We start from the raw sequence: 22,116 nt of genomic DNA on the forward strand, positions 1-22,116 counted from the left end.
AGTAAAGTGAAAATTAAACTTAAATGTATTGATAAGAACATGACATTTGCAACAACTTTCCAATTTAATTATATTATCATTTGTGCTTAGTTCTTTTAGTATCCTTTGTTAAAGAGTAACCCTATGTGAACTCATGAGCGTGCACGTGTCTTCAGACAGCAGAGTTTGCAACAACATATATAGAATTGTTATACATAGTTACAAACACTGCTGCACAGATACACGTGCATGCCCCTAAGCTCATATCAGCCTCCTAGGTTTACTCTTATACTAAAAGAACAAAGCAAATAAAATAGAAGTAAAGTTGGGTAAAATGATGCTCTGAATTATCAGCGTTTACCTTGCATTGTCAGATTTGGCTTCTGTATTTGATGATGTTTTCCTAATTATTCTGTGATATTGTGTATTTAATTATACAAAAAACACAAAATACTGGTCTGGATTACAATCACTTTTTATTTGCATGAAAAACCATTACATCATTATATAGTCAAAAGGAGAATTACATGATATCTGCACACAATGGTATAAATATACCTAACACTTGTGCTCTTGATACAAAGCGATTTATCAGATATATAATGTTCCCCTTTAGTTATAGTAGCTATTTAAATTAAACTGATTATGATCACGTATGTTACTGATATTGTGTCTCATGAAATAAAATCAGTTTCCCCTCAGTAATTCCTCTGGTATATGACATGCACAATGCTAAGCATCTATTGCTATAAGAAAAGGTTTATCCACATGATGTGAACATTAAATATATCTCCCAGGTGTCAATTATTTGAGACTGATCTTGTTTATTTAAGTTTCTAAAGCTCTATTCATATAAAGACTCCTTTATTCTGTCAATGTAATTATTTTCTCCCCTATGTGAACTAAAAGTACAACTCCTAACACTGGCATATTAATAAACAACACTGGGGGTGCTTTGGTGTTAATTGGCTGTGTAAACTGGTCAGTATGAGGACAGATCTGTATATTCCTGTGTGGTGTTTGGATTCTATTGCATTGAAATGAGAGAAACTGAGGTGCACATATATAGAGGAACAAAGGGCAGCAGGAGAGCACTTCCAATCTGGGGCTTTTATAACTGGGATTTAGAAAGTATTATTTACAATAACATCATTTTTGATGCTTCTATTTATAGAGTTTGTAAAGTTTGTGTGTAAATATTTGGTGTTTTGTGATACCGGATTTCAATAAAAAAAACTTTTTCCACTTTCTAAACATGTGAAAGGTTTCTTCCCTTGTGAATCCTTTCATGCTTTTTCAGATGATTCATTTGTGTAAAACTTTTTCCACACTCTGTACATGTGAAAGGCTTTTCCCCTGTGTGACTCCTTTCATGTTTTCTCAGACTACTATTTTCTGTAAAACTTTTTCCACACTCTGTACATGTGAAAGGCTTTTCTCCTGTGTGACTCCTTTCATGAGTTTTCAGACTATCCATTCGTGCAAAACTTTTTCCACACTCTGTACATGTGAAAGGCTTTTCCCCTGTGTGACTCCTTTCATGAATTTTCAGACTACTTATTTGTGTAAAACTTTTTCCACACTCTGTACATGTGAAAGGCTTTTCTCCTGTGTGACTCCTTTCATGAGTTTTCAGACTATCCATTCGTGCAAAACTTTTTCCACACTCTGTACATGTGAATGGCTTTTCCCCTGTGTGACTCCTTTCATGAATTTTCAGACTACTTATTTGTGTAAAACTTTTTCCACACTCTGTACATGTGAAAGTCTTCTCTCCTGTGTGAATCCTTTCATGAGTTTTCAGATGATCTATTTGTGTAAAACTTTTTCCACACTCTGTACATGTGAAAGGCTTTTCTCCTGTGTGAATCCTTTCATGAGTTTTCAGATTACTCTTATCTGTAAAACTTTTTCCACACTCTGTACATGTGAAAGTCTTTTCTCCTGTGTGAATCCTTTCATGAGTTTTCAGATGAGCTATTCGTGTAAAACTTTTTTCACACTCTGTACATGTGAAAGGCTTTTCTCCTGTGTGAATCCTTTCATGAGTTTTCAGATTACTCTTTCCTGTAAAACTTGTTCCACACTCTGTACAAGTGAAAGGCTTTTCCCCTGTGTGATTCTTTTTATAAGTTTTCAGACTATCCATTCGTGTAAAACTTTTTCCACACTCTGTACATGTGAAAAGTTTTTCTCCTGTGTGATTCTTTTTATGAGTTTTCAAATTATTCATTTGTGTAAAACATTTGCCGCACTCAGTACATGTGTACTATTCATGTGTTTGTCTACATAAAAAGGAATTAAATAAAGAAAAAAAAACAATATTTATTATTTATAATATAATTAATCTCAATACAAAATCATATTCTTTTATACGCAACAAAATGTCTTCCATTTTGTGTTTATTTTTAAATGTATTTACCTGTAAATGACAAATTAAAAAATGATGACAAAGAATGTTGCATAATGTTCTCAGCCAGGGAACAAGTACATCTGTATTCTGGGCAAGAGAGGTGGCACCCACCATCCTCATTTAACAATGCACAAGCAACTGCACATACAGTGCTGCACGGCTCATGCTCAACAAGTTGGGTGAGAACATTATGTCTAAATTATCACAGACTATTAATCAGTGCGAGATGTTTTCAGAGGGTAAAGAAGCAGTGATCTTACAATACTTTTAAGCTTTCAGCTGTGGTTGTTTAATTTATATAAACAGCCAAACACTTTATTAGTTTAATAATATTTACTGCAAAATTAAGCACACGAATCAGGGGCGGTTCTGGGGGGGAGAACTCACTGGAAACAAGGTAGTCATTTAAGTGTAGTTATGGGTGTTCCATGAGCGAGGTCAGGGCAGGGGAAGTTGGAGTTGCAGGTGTTCTAAGTTCAGAAGTCTGAGGGCGAGGTTAGCCAGTTGTTGGACATGATCGGTCTAAAAGGACAGAGGGGGGAGTAGTACTTTCTTTCATGTAATTGGCAAGAGTCCATGAGCTAGTGACGTATAGGATATACATTCCTACCAGGAGGGGCAAAGTTTCCCAAACCTCAAAATGCCTATAAATACACCTCCCACCACACCACAACTCAGTTTTACAAACTTTGCCTCCTATGGAGGTGGTGAAGTAAGTTTGTGGTTGATTTTTCTTCTATGATAAGCGCTTCTCAGCATATTGAAAGCCCAATTCCTCTCAGAGTACAGTGTTTGTCAGAGGGATGTGAAGAGAGTATCGCCTATTGATTGTATGGTATATACTCACGGGAAATCTTTTCAAGGGTTCTCTGTTATTGGTCGTAGGGATTCATCTCCTACCTCCCTTTTCAGATCGATGATTATACTCTTATATACCATTACCTCTGCTGATAGTTTCAGTATGGGTTTGGCTATCTGCTATATGTGGATGGGTGTCTTTCATAAGTATGTATCATTATTTAAGACACTCTCAGCTATGATTTGGCACTTTATGTATTAATATAAAGTTTTAAATATATGTATGTTACTTCTATTTGCCATGAGTCAGGTCTATGTATATTTCCCTTTGCAGACTATCAGTTTCAGTATGGGAATCATGTTTTAGGAAGTTTATTTTCTTACCTGGGGTATAGTCATTCTTGGCGCGAGATTTTTTTGGTGCGAATGTGCGTCTATGATGACGCAACTTCGTCATTTCCTGCGTCTTTGTTGACGCCAGGTTGTTTGGCATGAACTTGCGTCATTTCCGGATGTTTGTTGGCACCAAAAAAAATGTTTCTACTTCATTTTGAGTCATGTGCCATACTTGGTGCCAAAAATGTGGTTTTATTTTACCCCACTTCCTATATGACTCTTGCCTTCTTTATGTTCAGAGGGCTATGCTGTTTGCATTTTTTCCCATTCCTAAAACTGCTATATGAGGAAATTGAATATTTTGTCTAAATGTTATTTTTTCTTTTACATTTTGCCCTGACTCTCATCCCAATGGGGGTTGCTCCTTCTTTATAACGTCACTGACACAAATGTACTTAAACAATGCAGATATAAATATAATAGTTTATATTTGTTTAATGAGTGATCTATTCTATTTTCCCAGTAATTAAAGTCGGCATACTATCTATTTTACTCACCTAACACATATGAGTTCATGCTGATAACAGGCTCCAATGTCTGTGCTCAGGAAGAAGGTTCCCTTATTCACTCCAGTTACATCAATACCTGATATCTCTCAGTGCTCTGGCCGTGTCTGTAAAAAGTATATTAAATGGTTTAGACAGATAATAATAAATAATGGAAAAAGCCTTAAAGGGCGAAACGCGTCAGCAGTCTAGACGCCTTTTAACTACACTCTGTCAATACTATGTTGAGACACTAGTAGAATTAGTTGAATTTGCTAGCTTTAATTACAATCTTTACTTAAAAAATATGTGGTATTAACTTAACCGTTACGATGCTAACATATAACTGGGTCAGAACGCTGAATCACCAATAGTGGGTACCGAATGAGTGGTAACTGAGTACATGATACCTACGATAGTGGTGTAACCAAACTCCTATATACTGATAGGTGTGAGTGTGTTATTAGTTTTAGAAACTATTGCTACCGCGATATAGCGCATATGATAAATATAATCTGGAGCGGGATTTGACATCAGCTTTCTCGTTTATGTGTTGCAAGAGATCTGATTGCAAGTGGAGCGTGGCTCTATATAATATTAGCAAAAATATTTAATAGCAAACCTATAATGTCATCTAAGACAAAAGGCTCTCTGATACTATAGAGGGATTAGTGGATAACGCACAAACAAAACTCAGGCAGAGAAAGCAGTCATATTATATAAAACTTGGAATAGCCCACCAGCGGTGTCAATAAGATACAGAATATTTAGTATCTAAGTAAAAGTGTCATCTATGACAAACTGCAAACAGAAATTACAGATGTAACAGTGGGTTTTGAACTAATATACACAAACAGTGATAGCAAGTATTGTATATCTACTTCGTAACAGCCAAAGGCAACGATAACAGATACATACAAACAGTGATAGCAAGTATTCTGCATTTACTTTGTAACAACTAAACGGCGACAATAACAGATACATTTTTCAGGTTAACAATTTTGATTAATGATATGCTTGTTGAATGTTTCTGACCGCACCAAGTATATTTGAAACCATCAATAAACTTGTTTGTTTATCACAAGTAACATTGAGATTAACCCTATTCTCTACAATCTACAAGTACCGTTTGCCATACAAGTGAAACTAACACACTCATTATATACTATTCATATGCATTGTTATAAGCCACTTTTGATCTGTATGTAATTAGTGGACAGTATTTATAACACTGTGTTTGGTAAACCACCAGAAAACCAATAAGGTGGATTTAGAATACAATAATGGAGCTATATATTGTACTCTCCACACAGTAATATGAAGTGAAAGATGGAATGATACAATACACATATAATCTAAACCACCAGTATAAAAATATTGGATACCGGAATGTCCATAACAATTCATATGTACCCTCCCACTGAATAGCGTTGTATTTTTTAAGTAGGACACCTCCTAACAACAAATGGAGAGAAGTGGGCATATACTAGACTGGAGATACATCCAGATCTATTCAATGTAGTACTCTAGTGCACATAGTACTATAATTTACACATGCCCCACTCAATTTTGTAATTGCTATATTTCTATATTTGCGCCACGTACTCAACACCAGACAACTTAGGACCTAAATTTGTGACATTTACCTGTAATTAGGCCACATTTCATTAAATACATTTAGTCACTTATAGGACCATCTGGGATTAAGTACTACAGAGTGTGAATTTTAATCATTTAGTTAGTTTTGTTTTTTATTAGCTATTTATTAAAAGTTATGTTTTAACTATATTCAGAACAAACCGCCTCTAAGTCTGGGCAGAGAGTGCTAATGTGCATTCTTTCAGTGGATAATCTATTATCCACTATCTCTTTGGTCAATTTAACTAATGCACAGCACCAACCCGCATAAATTTAGATATTAAATGATACATAGTGCAATTACAAGAGATTACATAAGAACGCTATAAGAATATCAAATAATCTGCGGGGATTGCCACCTAGTTAGTGCCATTGTTAACTTGTTTTGTATAGATAATAATAAAACATAATTTATGCTTACCTGATCAATTTATTTCTCTTGTGGTGTATCCAGTCCACGGATCATCCATTACTTGTGGGATATTCTCCTTCCCAACAGGAAGCTGCAAGAGGATCACCCACAGCAGAGCTGTCTATATAGCTCCTCCTCTTCCTGCCACCTCCAGTCATTCGACCGAAGACAAACAAGAGAAAGGAGAAACCATAGGGTGCAGTGGTGACTGTAGTTTAAAAATAAAACATACCTGCCTTAAAATGACAAGGCGGGCCGTGGACTGGATACACCACAAGAGAAATAAATTTATCAGGTAAGCATAAATTATGTTTTCTCTTGTAAGGTGTATCCAGTCCACGGATCATCCATTACTTCTGGGATACCAATACCAAAGCTAAAGTACACGGATGAAGGGAGGGACAAGGCAGGAACTTAAACAGAAGGTACCACTGCCTGTAAAACCTTTCTCCCAAAAATAGCCTCCGAAGAAGCAAAAGTCTCAAATTTATAAAACTTTGAAAAAGTATGAAGCGAAGACCAAGTCACCGCCTTGCAAATCTGTTCAACAGAAGCCTCATTTTTAAATGCCCATGTGGAAGCCACAGCTCTGTAGAATGAGCTGTAATCCTTTCAGGAGGCTGCTGGCCAGCAGTCTCATAAGCTAAGCGGATTATACTCCTTAGCCAAAACGAAAGAGACGTTGCCGAAGCCTTTTGGCCTCTCCTCTGTCCAGAGTAGACAACAAACAAAGCAGATGTTTGACGAAAATCTTTAGTAGCTTGTAAATAAAACTTTAAAGCACGAACCACGTCAAGATTGTGTAAAAGACGTTCCTTCTTTGAAGAAGGCTTAGGACACAATGACGGAACAACAATCTCCTGATTGATATTCTTATTAGATACCACCTTAGGAAGAAACCCAGGTTTGGTACGCAAAACTACCTTATTTGCATGGAAGATCAGATAAGGGGAATCACACTGTAAGGCAGATAACTCGGAAACTCTACGAGCCGAGGAAATAGCTACCAAAAACAGAACTTTCCAAGATAAAAGCTTGATATCTATGGAATGAAGAGATTCAAACGGAATCCCTTGGAGAACTTTAAGAACCAAATTTAAACTCCATGGCGGAGCAACTGGTTTAAACACAGGCTTGATTCTAACTAAAGCTTGACAAAACGCCTGAACGTCTGGACTATCCGCCAGACGCTTGTGCAAAAGAATAGACAGGGCAGAAATCTGTCCCTTTAATGAACTAGCTGACAATCCCTTTTCTAATCCTTCTTGGAGAAAAGATAATATTCTGGGAATCCTGACTTTACTCCATGAGTAACCCTTGGATTCACACCAATAAAGATATTTACGCCATATCTTATGATAGATTTTCCTGGTGACAGGCTTCCGTGCCTGAATTAAGGTATCAATGACTGACTCGGAGAAGCCATGCTTTGATAAAATCAAGCGTTCAATCTCCAGGCAGTCAGTCTCAGAGAAATTAGATTTGGATGGTTGAAAGGACCCTGAAGTAGAAGGTCCTGTCTCAGAGGCTGAGTCCATGATGGAAGAGATGACATGTCCACTAGATCTGCATACCAAGTCCTGCGTGGCCACGCAGGCGCTATCAAAATCACTGATGTTCTCTCCTGCTTGATTTTGGCAATCAGACGAGGGAGCAGAGGAGCAGGTGGAAACACATAAGCCAGGTTGAAGGACCAAGGCGCTGCTAGAGCATCTATCAGCGTTGCCTTGGGATCCCTGGACCTTCTACATTCTGGCGAGACGCCATGAGATCCAGTTCTGGTTCGCCCCAACGTTGAACCAATTGAACAAACACCTCCGGATGGAGTTCCCACTCCCCCGGATGAAAAAAGTCTGTTGACTTAGAAAATCCGCCTCCCAGTTCTCTACACCTGGGATATGGATAGCTGATAGGTGGCAAGAGTGAAACTCTGCCCAACGAATTATCTTTGAAACGTCCAACATCGCTAGGGAACTCCTTGTTCCCCCTTGGTGGTTGATGTAAGCTACAGTCGTGATGTTGTCCGACTGAAATCTGATGAACCTCATTGTCGCTAGCTGAGGCCAAGCTTGAAGAGCATTGAATATCGCTCTTAATTCCAGAATGTTTATTGGGAGGAGGGTCTCCTCCTGAGTCCACGATCCCTGAGCCTTCAGGGAGTTCCAGACTGCCCCCCAGCCTAGAAGCCTGGCATCTGTCGTTACTATTGTCCAATCTGGCCTGCGAAAGGTCATACCTTTGGACAGATGGACCCGAGAGCAACCAGAGAAGAGAATCCCTGGTCTCTTGATCCAGATTTAGCAGAGGGGACAAATCTGTGTAATCCCCATTCCACTGACTGAGCATGCAGAGTTGCAGCGGTCTGAGATGTAGGCGGGCAAAAGGCACTATGTCCATTGCCGCTACCATTAAGCCGATTACTTCCATACACTGAGCCACCGAAGGGCGAGAAGTAGAATAAAGAACACGGCAAGAATTTAGAAGTTTTGATAACCTGGTCTCTGTCAGGTAAATCCTCATTTCTACAGAATATATCAGAGTTCCCAGAAAGGAAACTCTTGTGAGAGGGGATAGAGAACTCTTCTCTTCGTTCACTTTCCACCTGTGCGACCTCAGAAATGCCAGAACTATGTCCATATGAGACCTGGCAATTTGGAAATTTGACGCCTGTATCAGAATGTCGTCTAAATAAGGGGCTACTGCTATGCCCCACGGCCTTAGGACCACCAGAAGTGACCCCAGAACCTTCGTAAAGATTCTTGGAGCTGTAGCTAACCCAAAAGGAAGAGCTACAAACTGGTAATGCCTGTCTAGGAAGGCAAACCTGAGAAACCGATGATGATCTTTGTGTATCGGAATGTGAAGATAAGCATCCTTTAAATCCACTGTAGTCATGTATTGACCCTCCTGGATCATAGGTAGGATGGTACGAATGGTCTCCATCTTGAATGATGGGACCCTGAGAAATTTTTTTAGGATCTTGAGATCTAAGATTGGTTTGAAGGTTCCCTCTTTCTTGGGAACCACAAACAGATTTGAATAGAAGCCTTGTCCCTGTTCCTCCTTTGGATCTAAGAAATCACTCCCATAACTAGGAGGTCTTGAACACAATGTAAGAATGCCTCTCTTTTCATCTGGTTTGCAGATAACTGTGAAAGGTGAAATCTCCCTTTTGGAGGGGAAGCTTTGAAGTCCAGAAGATATCCCTGGGATACAATTTCCAATGCCCAGGAATCCTGGACATCTCTTGCCCAAGCCTGGGTGAAGAGAGAAAGTCTGCCCCCTACTAGATCCGTCACCGGATCGGGGGCCAATACTTCATGCTGTCTTTGAGGCAGCAGCAGGCTTTTTGGCCTGCTTACCTTTGTTCCAAGCCTGGTTAGGTCTCCAGACCGACTTGGACTGGGCAAAAGTTCCCTCTTGTTTTGTATTAGAGGAAGTTGATGCCGCGCTCGTCTTAAAGTTTCGAAAGGCACGAAAATTAATCTGTTTGGCCCTTGATTTATTAGACCTGTCCTGAGGGAGGGCATGACCCTTTCCTCCCGTAATATCAGAAATGATCTCCTTCAAACCAGGCCCGAATAGGGTCTGCCCCTTGAAGGGAATATTAAGAAGCTTAGACTTTGAAGTAACGTCAGCTGACCATGATTTAAGCCATAGCGCCCTACGCGCCTGAATAGCAAAACCAGAATTTTTAGCCGTTAGTTTAGTCAAACGAACAATGGCATCAGAAACAAATGAATTGGCTAGCTTAAGTGCCCTAAGCTTGTCAAGTATATCGTCCAATGGGGTCTTTCCCTGTAAAGCCTCTTCCAGAGACTCAAACCAGAAGGCCGACGCAGCAGTGACTGGGGCAATGCATGCAAGAGGTTGTAGAATAAAACCTTGTTGAATAAACATTTTCATAAGGTAACCCTCTAACTTTTTATCCATTGGATCTAAGAAAGCACAACTGTCCTCGACGGGGATAGTAGTACGCTTAGCTAGGGTAGAAACTGCTCCCTCCACCTTAGGGACCGTCTGCCATAAGTCCCGTGTGGCGGCATCTATTGGAAACAATTTCTTAAAAATAGGAGGGGGAGAGAACGGTACACCTGGTCTATCCCATTCCTTAGTAATAATTTCTGAAAACCTTTTAGGTATCGGAAAAACATCAGAGAAAACAGGCACTGCATAGTATTTATCCAATCTGCACAATTTCTCTGGCACTGCAATGGTGTCGCAGTCATTCAGAGTAGCTAAAACCTCCGAGTAGCATGCAGAGGTGTTCAAGCTTAAATTTAAATGTTGCCATATCAGAATCAGGTTGAATCATCTTCCCTGAGTCAGACACATCACCCACAGAAAGAAGCTCTCCTTCCTCAGCTTCTGCATATTGTGAGGGGGTATCAGACATATCTATTAAAGCGTCAGAGTGCTCTGTATTTCTTCTAACCCCAGAGCTGTCTCGCTTTCCTCGTAACCCAGGTAGTCTGGATAATACCGCTGACAGTGTATTATCCATGACTGCCGCCATGTCTTGTAAAGTAAATGCCATGGCGAGCTAGATGTACTTGGCGCCTCTTGAGCGTGAGTCCCTTGAGCGGGAGTAAAAGGCTCTGACACGTGGGGTGAGTTAGTCGGCATAACTTCCCCCTTGTATGATTCCTCTGGTGATAAATCTTTTAAAGACAGAATATGATCTTTATAACCTAAAGTGAAATCAGTACATGGTACACATTCTAAGAGGGGGTTCCACCATGGCTTCTAAACATAATGAACAAGGAGTTTCCTCTATGTCAGACATGTTTAAACAGACTAGCAATGAGACCAGCAAGCTTGGAAAACACTTTACAGAAAGTTAACAAGCAAAAAATAAAAACGGTACTGTGCCTTTAAGAAAAATAAAAAAGGTCAGAATTTGAAAAACAGTGAAAAAAAGAAGTAAATCAAACGAAATTTTTACAGTGTGTATAATAGGCTAACAGAGCATTGCACCCACTTGCAAATGGATGATTAACCCCTTAGTTTCAAAAACGGATAAAAAAAACGAAATAAACGTTTTTTTAACAGTCACAACAACTGCCACAGCTCTGCTGTGGCCCTACCTTCCCATACAATCGACTTTGGAAAGCCCAAAAACACTTCAGAGAGGTCCTAAGCATTCAGGGGACTCCTTCAGGAAAACTGGATGTCTCAGACTGCAAAATCTAATGCGCATTTAGGCGCGAAATTAGGCCCCTCCCACTCATGTATTCACAGTGAGAGGCCAACATAAACTATCCCTAGGCCAAAATTAGCCAGCCATGTGGAAAAAACTAAGCCCCAATAAAGTTTTATCACCAATAGGCATATAAAAAACGTTTAAGCACTTCCAGCAAACTTTTTATATGTCAGAATTGTGAAAAATAATAAGAGTATTACCGCTAAACGCAAGCATGATACTAGTTGTTGTTAAATCACTGTAATCAGGCTTACCTCAGATAAATCAGGTATTTAACAGCATTTTCTAGCATACACATTTCCTAGAAAAATTTATACTGCACATACCTCATAGCAGGGTTCCCTGTACGCCATTCGCCAAGCTGAAGTTACCTCTCTCTTCAGTTATGTGTGAGAACAGCAATGGATCTTAGTTACAACCTGCTAAGATCATCAGAGACCACAGGCAGATTCTTTTTCTATTTTCTGCCTGAGACCAAAATAGTACAACTCCGGTACCATTTAAAAATAATAAACTTTTGAATTGAAGAAAAACAAACTAAATTACACCACATCTCTCTAACTGCTTCCATGTTTGTCGAGAGCTGCAAGAGAATGACTGGAGGTGGCAGGAAGAGGAGGAGCTATATAGACAGCTCTGCTGTGGGTGATCCTCTTGCAGCTTCCTGTTGGGAAGGAGAATATCCCACAAGTAATGGATGATCCGTGGACTGGATACACCTTACAAGAGAAATAAGGGTTCTGATTAACTGTACGTATGGTATAATTAATGGCACACGTAACAATTCATGTTATACAGATCAGCTGTTTAGGTTATTACATATGTTCTATTGATTCACCACAAGCATTTAGAAGAGTTAACACTGTGTGTGTTATAATTGCCCCTTAAAGGAATATTAAAGTCCAAATTAATCTTTCATGATTCAGATAGGGCATGTAATTTTAAACAACTTTCTAATTTACTTTTATCATCAAATTTGCTTTGTTCTCTTGGTATTCTTAGTTGAAAGTTAATCCTAGGAGGCTCCTATGCTAATTTCTAAGCCCTAGAAGGCTGCCTCTTATCTATTTGCATTTGACATTTTGATCACAGCTAGAGGGTGTTAGTTCATGTGTTTCATATAAATAACATTGTGCTCATGCACGTGGAGTTATTTAAGAGTCAGCACAAATTGCCTGAAATGCAAGTCTGTGAAAAGATCTGAGATAAGGAGGCAGCCTGCAGAAGCTTAGATTCAAGGTAATTACAGAGGTAAAAAGTATATCTCTAGAACAGTGTTGGTTATGCAAAACTAGGGAATAGTAAATAAAGGGATGATCTATTTTATCAAACAATAACATTTTGGGTGTTTACTATCACTTTAAATATGAATATTCCCAGATCTATACAACATAATGGTAGAAAATCTATTTAAGTGGGGCCATATCACAACTTTACAAATATATTATAATCTTTGTTTTCTGTCATTTATATGAAACAATATTTTCTCCTGAAATAAATGTTAAATATAATTTTTTAAATATAAGTTAAATTGGATACTGCAGTATTGGTATTGTACTTCCTACTAATTCTCACTGTCAGACATTTTGTCATGTGCTCCACCCCCCATCCTTTAACTTCTCTTGGTCAATACTGTGTTGTCTTAAAGAGCCAGTCAACACCAGAATTTTTGTTGTTAAAAAAAGATAGATAATCCCTTTATTACCCATTCCCCAGTTTTGCAAAACCAACACTGTTATATTAATACACTTTTTACTTCTGTGACTAACTTGTATCTAAGCATCTTCTGACTGCCCCTAATCACATGACTTTTAGTTATTATCTATTGACCTGCATTTTAGCCAAATAGCAAAGTGTCTGCCACTAGCGTGATCACAATGCTATCTATATGGCCTACATGAGCTAGCTCTCCCCTGCTGTGAAAAGTAAATAAAATAGAGGCGGCCTTCAAGGGCTTAGAAATGATCATATGTGCCTTCCTAGGTTTGCTTTCAACTAGAATACCAAGAGAAGAAAGCAGAATTGTTGATAAAAGTAAATTGGAAAGTTGTTTAAAATAACATGCCCTATTTGAAAAAGGAAAGTTTTTTTTGGACTTGACTGTCCCTTTAAATCACACTACAATGGGGTATGAGAGGGATAGGCACTAAAATGTTCATTTCAATGGCTATCTTAGATATAGAAAAGAAAAGGAAGTGTTTGTGTTTACATAGAGTAATAACATAATGAGATGTTTTTGACAAATTAAGTCAATTTAAAGGGACTGTAACACATAGAATTACAAAACAACAGATGCATATCAAAAATACAATGCAATAAAACGTAGTATGAAAGTTAAAAGAGCAATAGATTGTTTTCTGATAAATGTAGTTCTGCACCTGTACCATGTGACAGCTATCAGCCAATAACAGACTCATATTTTATATAATGTGAACTCCTGCATATGCTAAGTAGGGGCCACTGCCTCAGGTCATTTAAAAGGCTGTGTACAATTTAATAATTAAAACGTTATGTGGGAAACGTAACAATATCTAATCAAGCCCCATAGCCATAATTAGAACCAATGCAATAAAGTGTCAGCAGATGCTGTCAATGTTATTGTTTTGGTAAAAAGACCCAATAATAGTCATTAGTAATGGGGGGGTGCTCACTGTTTAATAAGTAACAGAAAAAATGCAAAGAAAAAATATGACAGTAATAGAGCACTCACAGGAAATCTATCATAAGTGAACAATGACAGTAGAGGCTGTCCAAAGTTTGTGTAATTTAAACTTAACATTTATTGAGATACAATAAAAATGGGTAGACACAAACTACTAGTGTAGATATAAATAAAACTTAGATTAAAAATAATCAACAAGCTAGCTTATCCACAAAAACCCCTAGCCGTACCAATCAATGATTGGGAGCAAATAATTTTGCGCTCTCTCCCCCCTTCTCTTTTGCGCTCTCTCCCCCTCTCTTTTGCGCTCTCTCTCTCTCCCCCCCTCTCTTTTGCGCTCTCTCTCCCCCTCTCTTTTGCGCTCTCTCTCCCCCCTCTCTTTTGCTCTGTCTCTCCCCCCCCTCTCTTTTGCGCTCTCTCTCCCCCTCTCTTTTGCGCTCTCTCCCCCCTCTCTTTTGCGCTGTCTCTCACAGCATGAAACATATAGAAAACAAATTAAATAAGTACAGTTGAGTTTTTTTTAACAAACTCAGTTTCTAATATGAAGTAAAATCATTTATCTTTATCATAACAAAATACATAACAATATTTTCTCATCCTATAATATAAAAGGCCAAGTGTGTTTGTCTGAAGCTGTCATGCGCAGTAGAGACAGCTTGAGGACAAACACCCCTGGCATTACCTGATCTGCTGTTTGCAGCATGGTGCGGCGAAAGTGGGCATGGTCAGGGCGGTTGGCAGGTCCAGTCAGCACGAGAGAGGGGAGAGCAATAGAAAGAGAGGGGGAGAGACAAGAATATATGGGAAAGTAGGGATGCACCGAAATTTCGGCAGCCGAAATTTTCAGCCGAAAATGAGCCTATCCCATTCGGGTCGAAAGAGGGGCAAACCGGCCGAAAATTGCATGCTCTATCTGCCCCACAACTACACTTACTGGCCGCCTCTCATAGTTGCCAACATTTAAAAAAAAATTCCAGGGACACCTTGCAGCAGAGCAAGCAAGCGGGTTACTGGAGTATTGATGACCTACTGTTCAACTGCTCCGCCCCCTCAGTTCTGCAATCAAAACACACCCATTTGAAAGTAATAGTATAATTTAGACTTATCCATAGTTTATTATACAGATTACAGCACCAAGCTCTTAGACCTACCCAGTCTCTGGAACACATTCTGGGCATATGGTTATTTTTACAACAAAGCATCAAAATTAGAAAGACAAATAATATGTGAACCCATTCAATAATAATAAGAATATTCCATTAGGAATTAATTATATTTAAATAATACACTATATCTATTTATCATATATCTATCTGTATATATGTGTGTGTATGTATGTGTAGGCTTACCATAATTTTTTGAGGGGAAACTGGGACTAGCTGGTGCAGTGCCAGTGGGGGTGTGGTCAAGGGGGCGTGGCGATTACCGGTCCTTTTAAAGTAGTAGCTTTTATGTGCGTAATGTTTTGTGGATACTCTACCCTTCTTCAGTCTAACAACAAGTGAATCACACAGTTTAAATAGACCATAACACCACCCCCTAGTGAAAAAGGCACCATTACGTTGTCATGGCAACCCATACACAACATTAGCAAATAAATCATTCATCTAAATCTCAGATTCTAAATAATGTCAAACATCAAGCATAATGATCAATTTAATAAAATAGTGAAAAGCACATACATCACACAATGTAATATCTGCAGTGTAATATGTGTTTTATGTGTCTAATTAAGGAACAGATCCAAATACTGATAAGGCATAAATACAACATTGAATGAAATAAGTAAAAAAGAAACACGTACCTGCAAAGCTGTTTAAGAGGCTACTCTATACCATAATGCAGGAAGATTACAGCCAAAATGTTATTCTGCATGAAGTAAAGAAAGATCCACGCCAGTCCTGCATGTATGCACTTCCTGGTCATACCCATATGATTCCCCTAAAGGTTTATCACCGGTGATGTCACCAGGGGTCGGGGGGGGGGGGGGTTAAATTCTTAGAAAAATAAAATAAGTAGTACTACAAAATTAAAAAAACCTTATGCTGCTCACTCAGCCTGTATTACTAAATGTAAACTTTGAAGGACACAAACGTTAAGCTAAGCAGAGCTGTATGTAACAAAGTATCAGCATCCAACTATGCTGGAGAGCCACATTCCAGTCATTTTGAATAATGTGTCTGGGTTTCAGGTGGTCTGAAACCCGAACACATGATTTGAAACCTGGAGGTGGCAACCCTACTGGGACAGAATGAACAACCGGGTGGGACACTGGGACAGCGCCTCCAAACAGGGACAATCCCAGTAAAAGTGGGACTTCTGGTAAGCCTATGTATGTGTGTAAATGTGTGTATAAATAAATATATATATATATATATATATACACAAACAACAAATGTTGTGCAAAGGAGATTTTCAGGGACATTTCCAGGGACAAAAAAAATCCAGGGACATACAACAAAATCCAGGGACTGTCCCTGGAAATCAGGGACTGTTGGCAACTATCTTACTGCATCCACTCGCACCTAAAATTAAGGCCGGTGCAGAAACTACATTTCCCACAATACCACTCACTGCAGCACAGCCTCCACCCTCCTTTCCTACCTAGAGCGGTTCCTTCCTCTTTCTGTAGAATCTGCACTTCCTGTTCTGAAAGGCTCCGGTGTACTGTTTGCTTAGTGCTGCGGAAGAAGAGTTGCTCCGGTTCAGCAGTTCAGCTCCGTGAGGGAGGTTTGATTTACAGCTGTGTAGTGTTAGGAGGTAGAGGGGGGTTGCTCTGTGTTACGCTGCTGTAAATCAAACCTCCATTGTCTCTAACAGAGCTAAACTGCTGAACCGGAGCAACTCTTCCTCCACAAAATGCTGAATAATTGCAGTAATAGACAAAGCTTCTACGTTTTAAATCCCTAGGAAACAGTTATACAAGCAGGGCTTTTACTTAGTGTATTGAACAGATTTTGTTATGGAGAAATGCAGCAGAATAAAACCCTTTCCAACTTCATAACACCCATTAATACTTTACTATTTATAACCAGCCTACATACTGTTTAATTGTGTAGCAAAGAATAAATATACAGTGATTTATATAATAAGAATATGAATTTAAATAATAAGCATATTTATAAAAATGTTTTGTTCACATAAAAAAGGAACAAAATAATAAACTTTTAAAAGGGGATATTCATTTCTGCATTGAACAAGCCTACTTCATGCCACCTTTGTTGTTTAACACACATGCAGTAGTCCTGATCTGCCAATAAATATTAATACTGCAGTGTAAACCATTTCTTGCAAGATTTAATTATCTAGCCCTTACTGTTTTGCATAGATAGAAAAGTTTTCTAGGACTATACTGAATTTGTATAACTAGTAAACCAAAAGAAAATCTCTTAAATCTGATTCTGTTACTGAATGAAGAATGTATATTGATATTAAATAATCAACAATATATTATTCTTCACTCAGTCACATATAACAGAAACGGATTTAACAGATTTTTTATTTCTAAAGTTATTTTTCTGTCCAATTTCAGTGTGGTTAATGGTTATTTATTTATTGGCGTGTAGTTTTTTTTTTTCAGATCCATTAAATTCATTAAAAACTCTAAATAATAAAGGGCATTCTGAATTTTAGGTTTCGGTCCAGAATTTTCATTTCGGTGCATCTCTATGGGAAAGAGCTAAAGAGGGGAAAGAGAGAGCAAAAGAGAGGGGAAAGAGCAAAATAGAGGGAAGAGAGAGCAAAAGAGAGGGGGGAGCAAAAGAGATGGGGGAGAGAGAGAGCAAAAGGAGAGGGATGGAGAGAAAGAACAAAAGAGAGGGGAAAGAGACAGAGCAAAAGAGAGGGAGGAGAGAGAGCACAAAAGAGAGGGGGGAGAGAGAGAGCAAAAGGGAGGGGGGAGAGAGCAAAAGAGAGGGGGAGAGAGAGGGCAAAAGAAGAGAGGGGGAGAGATGGGGGATGGGGAAAGAGGGTGGGATGGGGAGAGAGCAAAAGAGGAGGGGGGAGAGAGCAATAGATAGGGGGAGAGAGAGAAAAAGAGAGGTTGAGAGAGAACAATAGAGAGGGTAAGAGAGAGAGCAAAAGAGGGGGGAGAGAGACAGAGCAAAAGAAAGGGGGAGAGGGAGAGCAAAAGAGAGGGATGGAGATAAATAGCAAAAGAGAGGGATGGAGAGAAAGAGCAAAAGAGAGGGGGAGAGAGAGCGCAAAAGAGAGGGGGAGAGAGCACTAAAGAGAGGGGGAGAGAGAGCAAAAGTGAGGTGGAGCGAAAGAGAGCGCAAAAGAGAGGGGGAGAGAGATCAAAAGAGAGGGGGAGAGAGATCAAAAGAGAGGGGGAGAGTTTAAAAAGAGAGGGGGAGAGAGAGAGCAAAAGAGAGCAAGGGGTGGGACTGCTGTACTGCAAAAAATGGCCAGTGTAACGTGCTTTAGGACTAGTCATTATATAAAACACAACAGTGTGAGGCTGTTAATAAAGATTTATGTCAGGGTTTGCATATTACCGTTTAGCAGAAGCTCTGTAAGTATGAAGTCTCTCTGGTTCCTCCTGTGATATCACTGAGTGTTACACAGATATTTATACTAATGTGGTAGTGTCACCTTTCTCTGTGTGACTCACATGAGTACAACTTGTCAGTTGGGAGACAATGAGAGGGTCACACCTGGACTTTTGTTCTCATATAGATGTCTATTGTCCCCTCTGGTGTCACATGAGTCCCTGCCTCCCCCTCAGGGTGTGATTATCATATGGATAAACAAGGAGGAAACAAACTGTTTATTTAAATGTGAGAGATTTTCTGTTGTGTCCTAAAATATCTCAGGATACAGCATTATATTATGTTTTTATTGATGAAAATTGATATTTTAACATAATTTAATTGAAAAAAGATTTTTATTATTTTGCTCCTCAAGTATACATCACAACAGTAATATAACAGTAAATGAATCTTACAGGTACAGGTCACAGTCATAGATAACAAGTCACAGCCAAGGGTGTATGGAAGGAAACATAGTTGGTCATTACAATATGCACTCCAGGTCAGAAAGTAAAGTGCTTCCTTCACATCATTGTTGTCCCAACCCAAAGGGGGTTTCCACTATATTTTAACAGAACTTAGTTGCAATCAGATGTACAATATTAACCTGTTATACATATGAGATACAGATATAGGAGCAGCAATACACTACTGGGAGCTAGCTGAACACATCTAGTTAGCCAATCACAAGAGATAAATGTGTGCACCAATCAGCAGCGAGCTAGTGTAGGATATGTGCATATTCTTTTTAAACAAGGGATACAAAGAAAACAAAGCACATCCGATAAAAGAAGTTAATTTAAAGTGTCATAAAAAGAAAATCTCTATCTGAATCATGCATGATTAAAGGGACACTCAAGTCAAAATAAACTTTTATAATTCAGAAAGAACCTGCAGTTTATAGACACTTTACTTCCATTACCAAAGCTACAGTTTTATACCCTGCTATATTAAAAATATTTACAAAATATGAAACCCTAATATTTGACAATTTTAATGAAGCATCACTATTTCTTTTAACCCCTTCACCCAATATGACATATACATATATATACATTGTGCGGTACTTTGGGTACTTTGGCTATCGTACTGCATGATGTATATATACGTTGTTGCTTCAGGAGGCTCCAGCAATCTCAGCTGTTAAGTTACAGCCGAGATCTGGAGCTCCTGAAGCTGCAGGCATCTCCCGCATATGGAGCCAGAGCGCGATCAGTGCTCCGCCTCCATATGAGGGCAGATGCCTGATCATTACAGACGGTGACACTGTGTGTGTCACCATCTGTAGCGACCTTCTGCTGGAGCCTGCGGGAGGTGTGGGCGGAAGTCGGGTGGGCAGCCCAGCAGGAGAGGTGGGAAGGGGACGGGAGGAAGTGGGAGGGGCCCTACGCTGTGGGAAAATTTAAGCAAAGGGAGTGGTGACAGGGATGGGGCAGCTATGCTACTGAAAATGTGATCTGGGGGTGTGGGGGGACACCCTAACTAAAAATCATGGATGGGGGGAGCTGGTTAAAAACTACCTACAACAAATATTAAAAAAGCCTGATAAAAAAAATAATAAAAATGGTTTTATATGTAATGACAGGCAGCTGCCAGTACCTAAAATGGCGCCTAACAGTAAGAGGGGGGAGGTTTAGAGAGCTGTTTAGGGGGGATCAGGGAGGTTGGGGGACAAGGGGAGATCCTACACTGGAGAAAAATATTTAAAAAAAGTATTTTTTCATACTGGCAGACTGTCTGCCAGAACCTAAGATGGGGGTTACCAGTGGGGGGTGAGAGAAGGAAGAGAGCTGTTTAGGAGGGTTCAGGTAGGGATCAGGGGGTGAGGAGTGTCAGGTAGGAGGCTAATCTCTACACTAAAGCTAACATTAACCTTTTAAGCTACCTAATTAACCCCTTCACTGCCGGGAATAATAGAAGTGTGGGGCACAACTGCAATTAGCGGCCTTCTAATTACCAAAAAGCAATGACAAAGCCATATATGTCTGTAATTAAAGGATCCCAGAGAAACTTTTACAAACATTTGTGCCATGATTGCACAAGCAGAATGTAAATAATTTCTGTGAGAAACCCAAAGTTTGTGAAAAAAGTACCAATTTCTTTTATTTGATGGCATTTGGCGGTGAAATAGTGGCATGAAATATACCAAAATGGGCCTAGATCAAGACCTTGGGTTGTCTATTTAAAAAATATATATAGATTTGATAGGTAAATAAAAGAAAACAAGGCTCTATTTCTATTTAAAAGTGAGTGATAGCAAAAATGCTAAAAAAAATCTGGTATTTTGGGCAGGTTTTGTCTGGAAGTCCCGGTAGTGAAAGGGTTAAAAGAATCTTCATAAGCCCAATAGCACTAGCTGATTCAATAGGTTAATAAAAGACATTAATGTATAGCAGCTCATTTTAAGAACAATAATCAAAATGTATTTAGCCCTATACAATATTATCACAGTACATAGCTAGAATGGCCAATGCTAGTGTGAATATTAGGCTGCATGAGGGACCTTCAGCTATAATGGAATGTCTGGGATCATCAGTTTTGGAGGGTGGGATTATCTTTCTTTCTCCTCCTTCTCCCCCTCACACGCGCTCTCTTCCCTTTTCACCTATTGTCTTGTTAAATTCAAGGTCAGATATCCAGAGGAGTAAACATCTTATCATGGAATGTGGGGGGAATTACGTCCCCATTTAAGAGGAATCTTATTATCAAACACCTAGGTAAAAATAATCCAGATATTGCTGGTATCCAAGAGACCCATCTTAATTTACAAGAAATGGAGAAATTTAAGATGAAATGGGTGGGAGATGATATTGCAACCCCCGTAAATCTAGGAAAAAAGGAGTAGCAATACTTTTTAATAAAAACCTTAACTATGAAGTTTGTGAAAAAGTTAACGATTTTTTATTTGATCGCATTTGGGGGTGAAATGGTGGAAATAAATATAGCAAAATGGGCCTAGATCAATACTCTGGGTTGTCTACTAAAAATAAATATATAGTTTTAATAGGTAAAGAAAAAAAAAACTAGGCTCTATTTCTGTTTAAATGCTAAAAATGCTCTGGTCTTTTGGGGAAGTTTTAGGGGCCGAATTATCAAGCTCCATTCCGCACGAGCCTTCAGGCTGGCCGGGAACAGCAGTTATGAAGCAGTGGTCTAAAGATCGCTGCTCCATAACTGATCTGCTGCCTCTGAGTCTGCGGTCTGCAATCCACCCTATCCTATACGATCGGACTGATTGATACCCCCTGCTAGCGGCCGATTGGCCACGAATCTGCAGGGGGCGGCATTGCAAAAGTAGTTCTGGTGAGCTGCTTGTGCAATGTTAAATGCAGTCAGCATTCAGCAATGTCTGTAGGACCTGATAAGCTACAGCGCATCATGTCGGACAGACATTGATAAATTGCCCTTAAAGGGACATGAAACCCAAATTTTTTCTTTCATGATTCAGATAGAGAATACAATTTTAAACAGCTTTCTAATTTACTTCTATTATCTCATTTGTTGCATTCTCTTGGTATCATTTGTTGAATTAGCAGCAATGCACTAATGGTTTCTAACTGAACTTATGGGTAAGCCAATCACAAGCAATATATATATATAT

At 39.1% G+C, this 22,116-nt stretch overlaps 1 protein-coding gene across 1 annotated transcript in view; it reads right to left on the reverse strand.

Annotated features, from left to right (window-relative positions):
- Positions 1–438: 438 nt before the first annotated feature.
- The window catches only part of LOC128660048 (oocyte zinc finger protein XlCOF6-like), a 324,095-nt gene continuing 302,417 nt past the window's right edge, over positions 439–22,116 (reverse strand). Inside the window, exon 3 of the mRNA XM_053713647.1 lies at positions 439–2,175. Coding sequence (XP_053569622.1) covers positions 1,229–2,175 — 947 coding nt within the window. The 3' untranslated portion in view covers positions 439–1,228. The remainder of the gene's footprint in view (positions 2,176–22,116) is intronic.

Source organism: Bombina bombina, chromosome 5 (assembly GCF_027579735.1).
Source record: "Bombina bombina isolate aBomBom1 chromosome 5, aBomBom1.pri, whole genome shotgun sequence".
NCBI classification, from domain to species: Eukaryota; Metazoa; Chordata; class Amphibia; order Anura; family Bombinatoridae; genus Bombina; species Bombina bombina.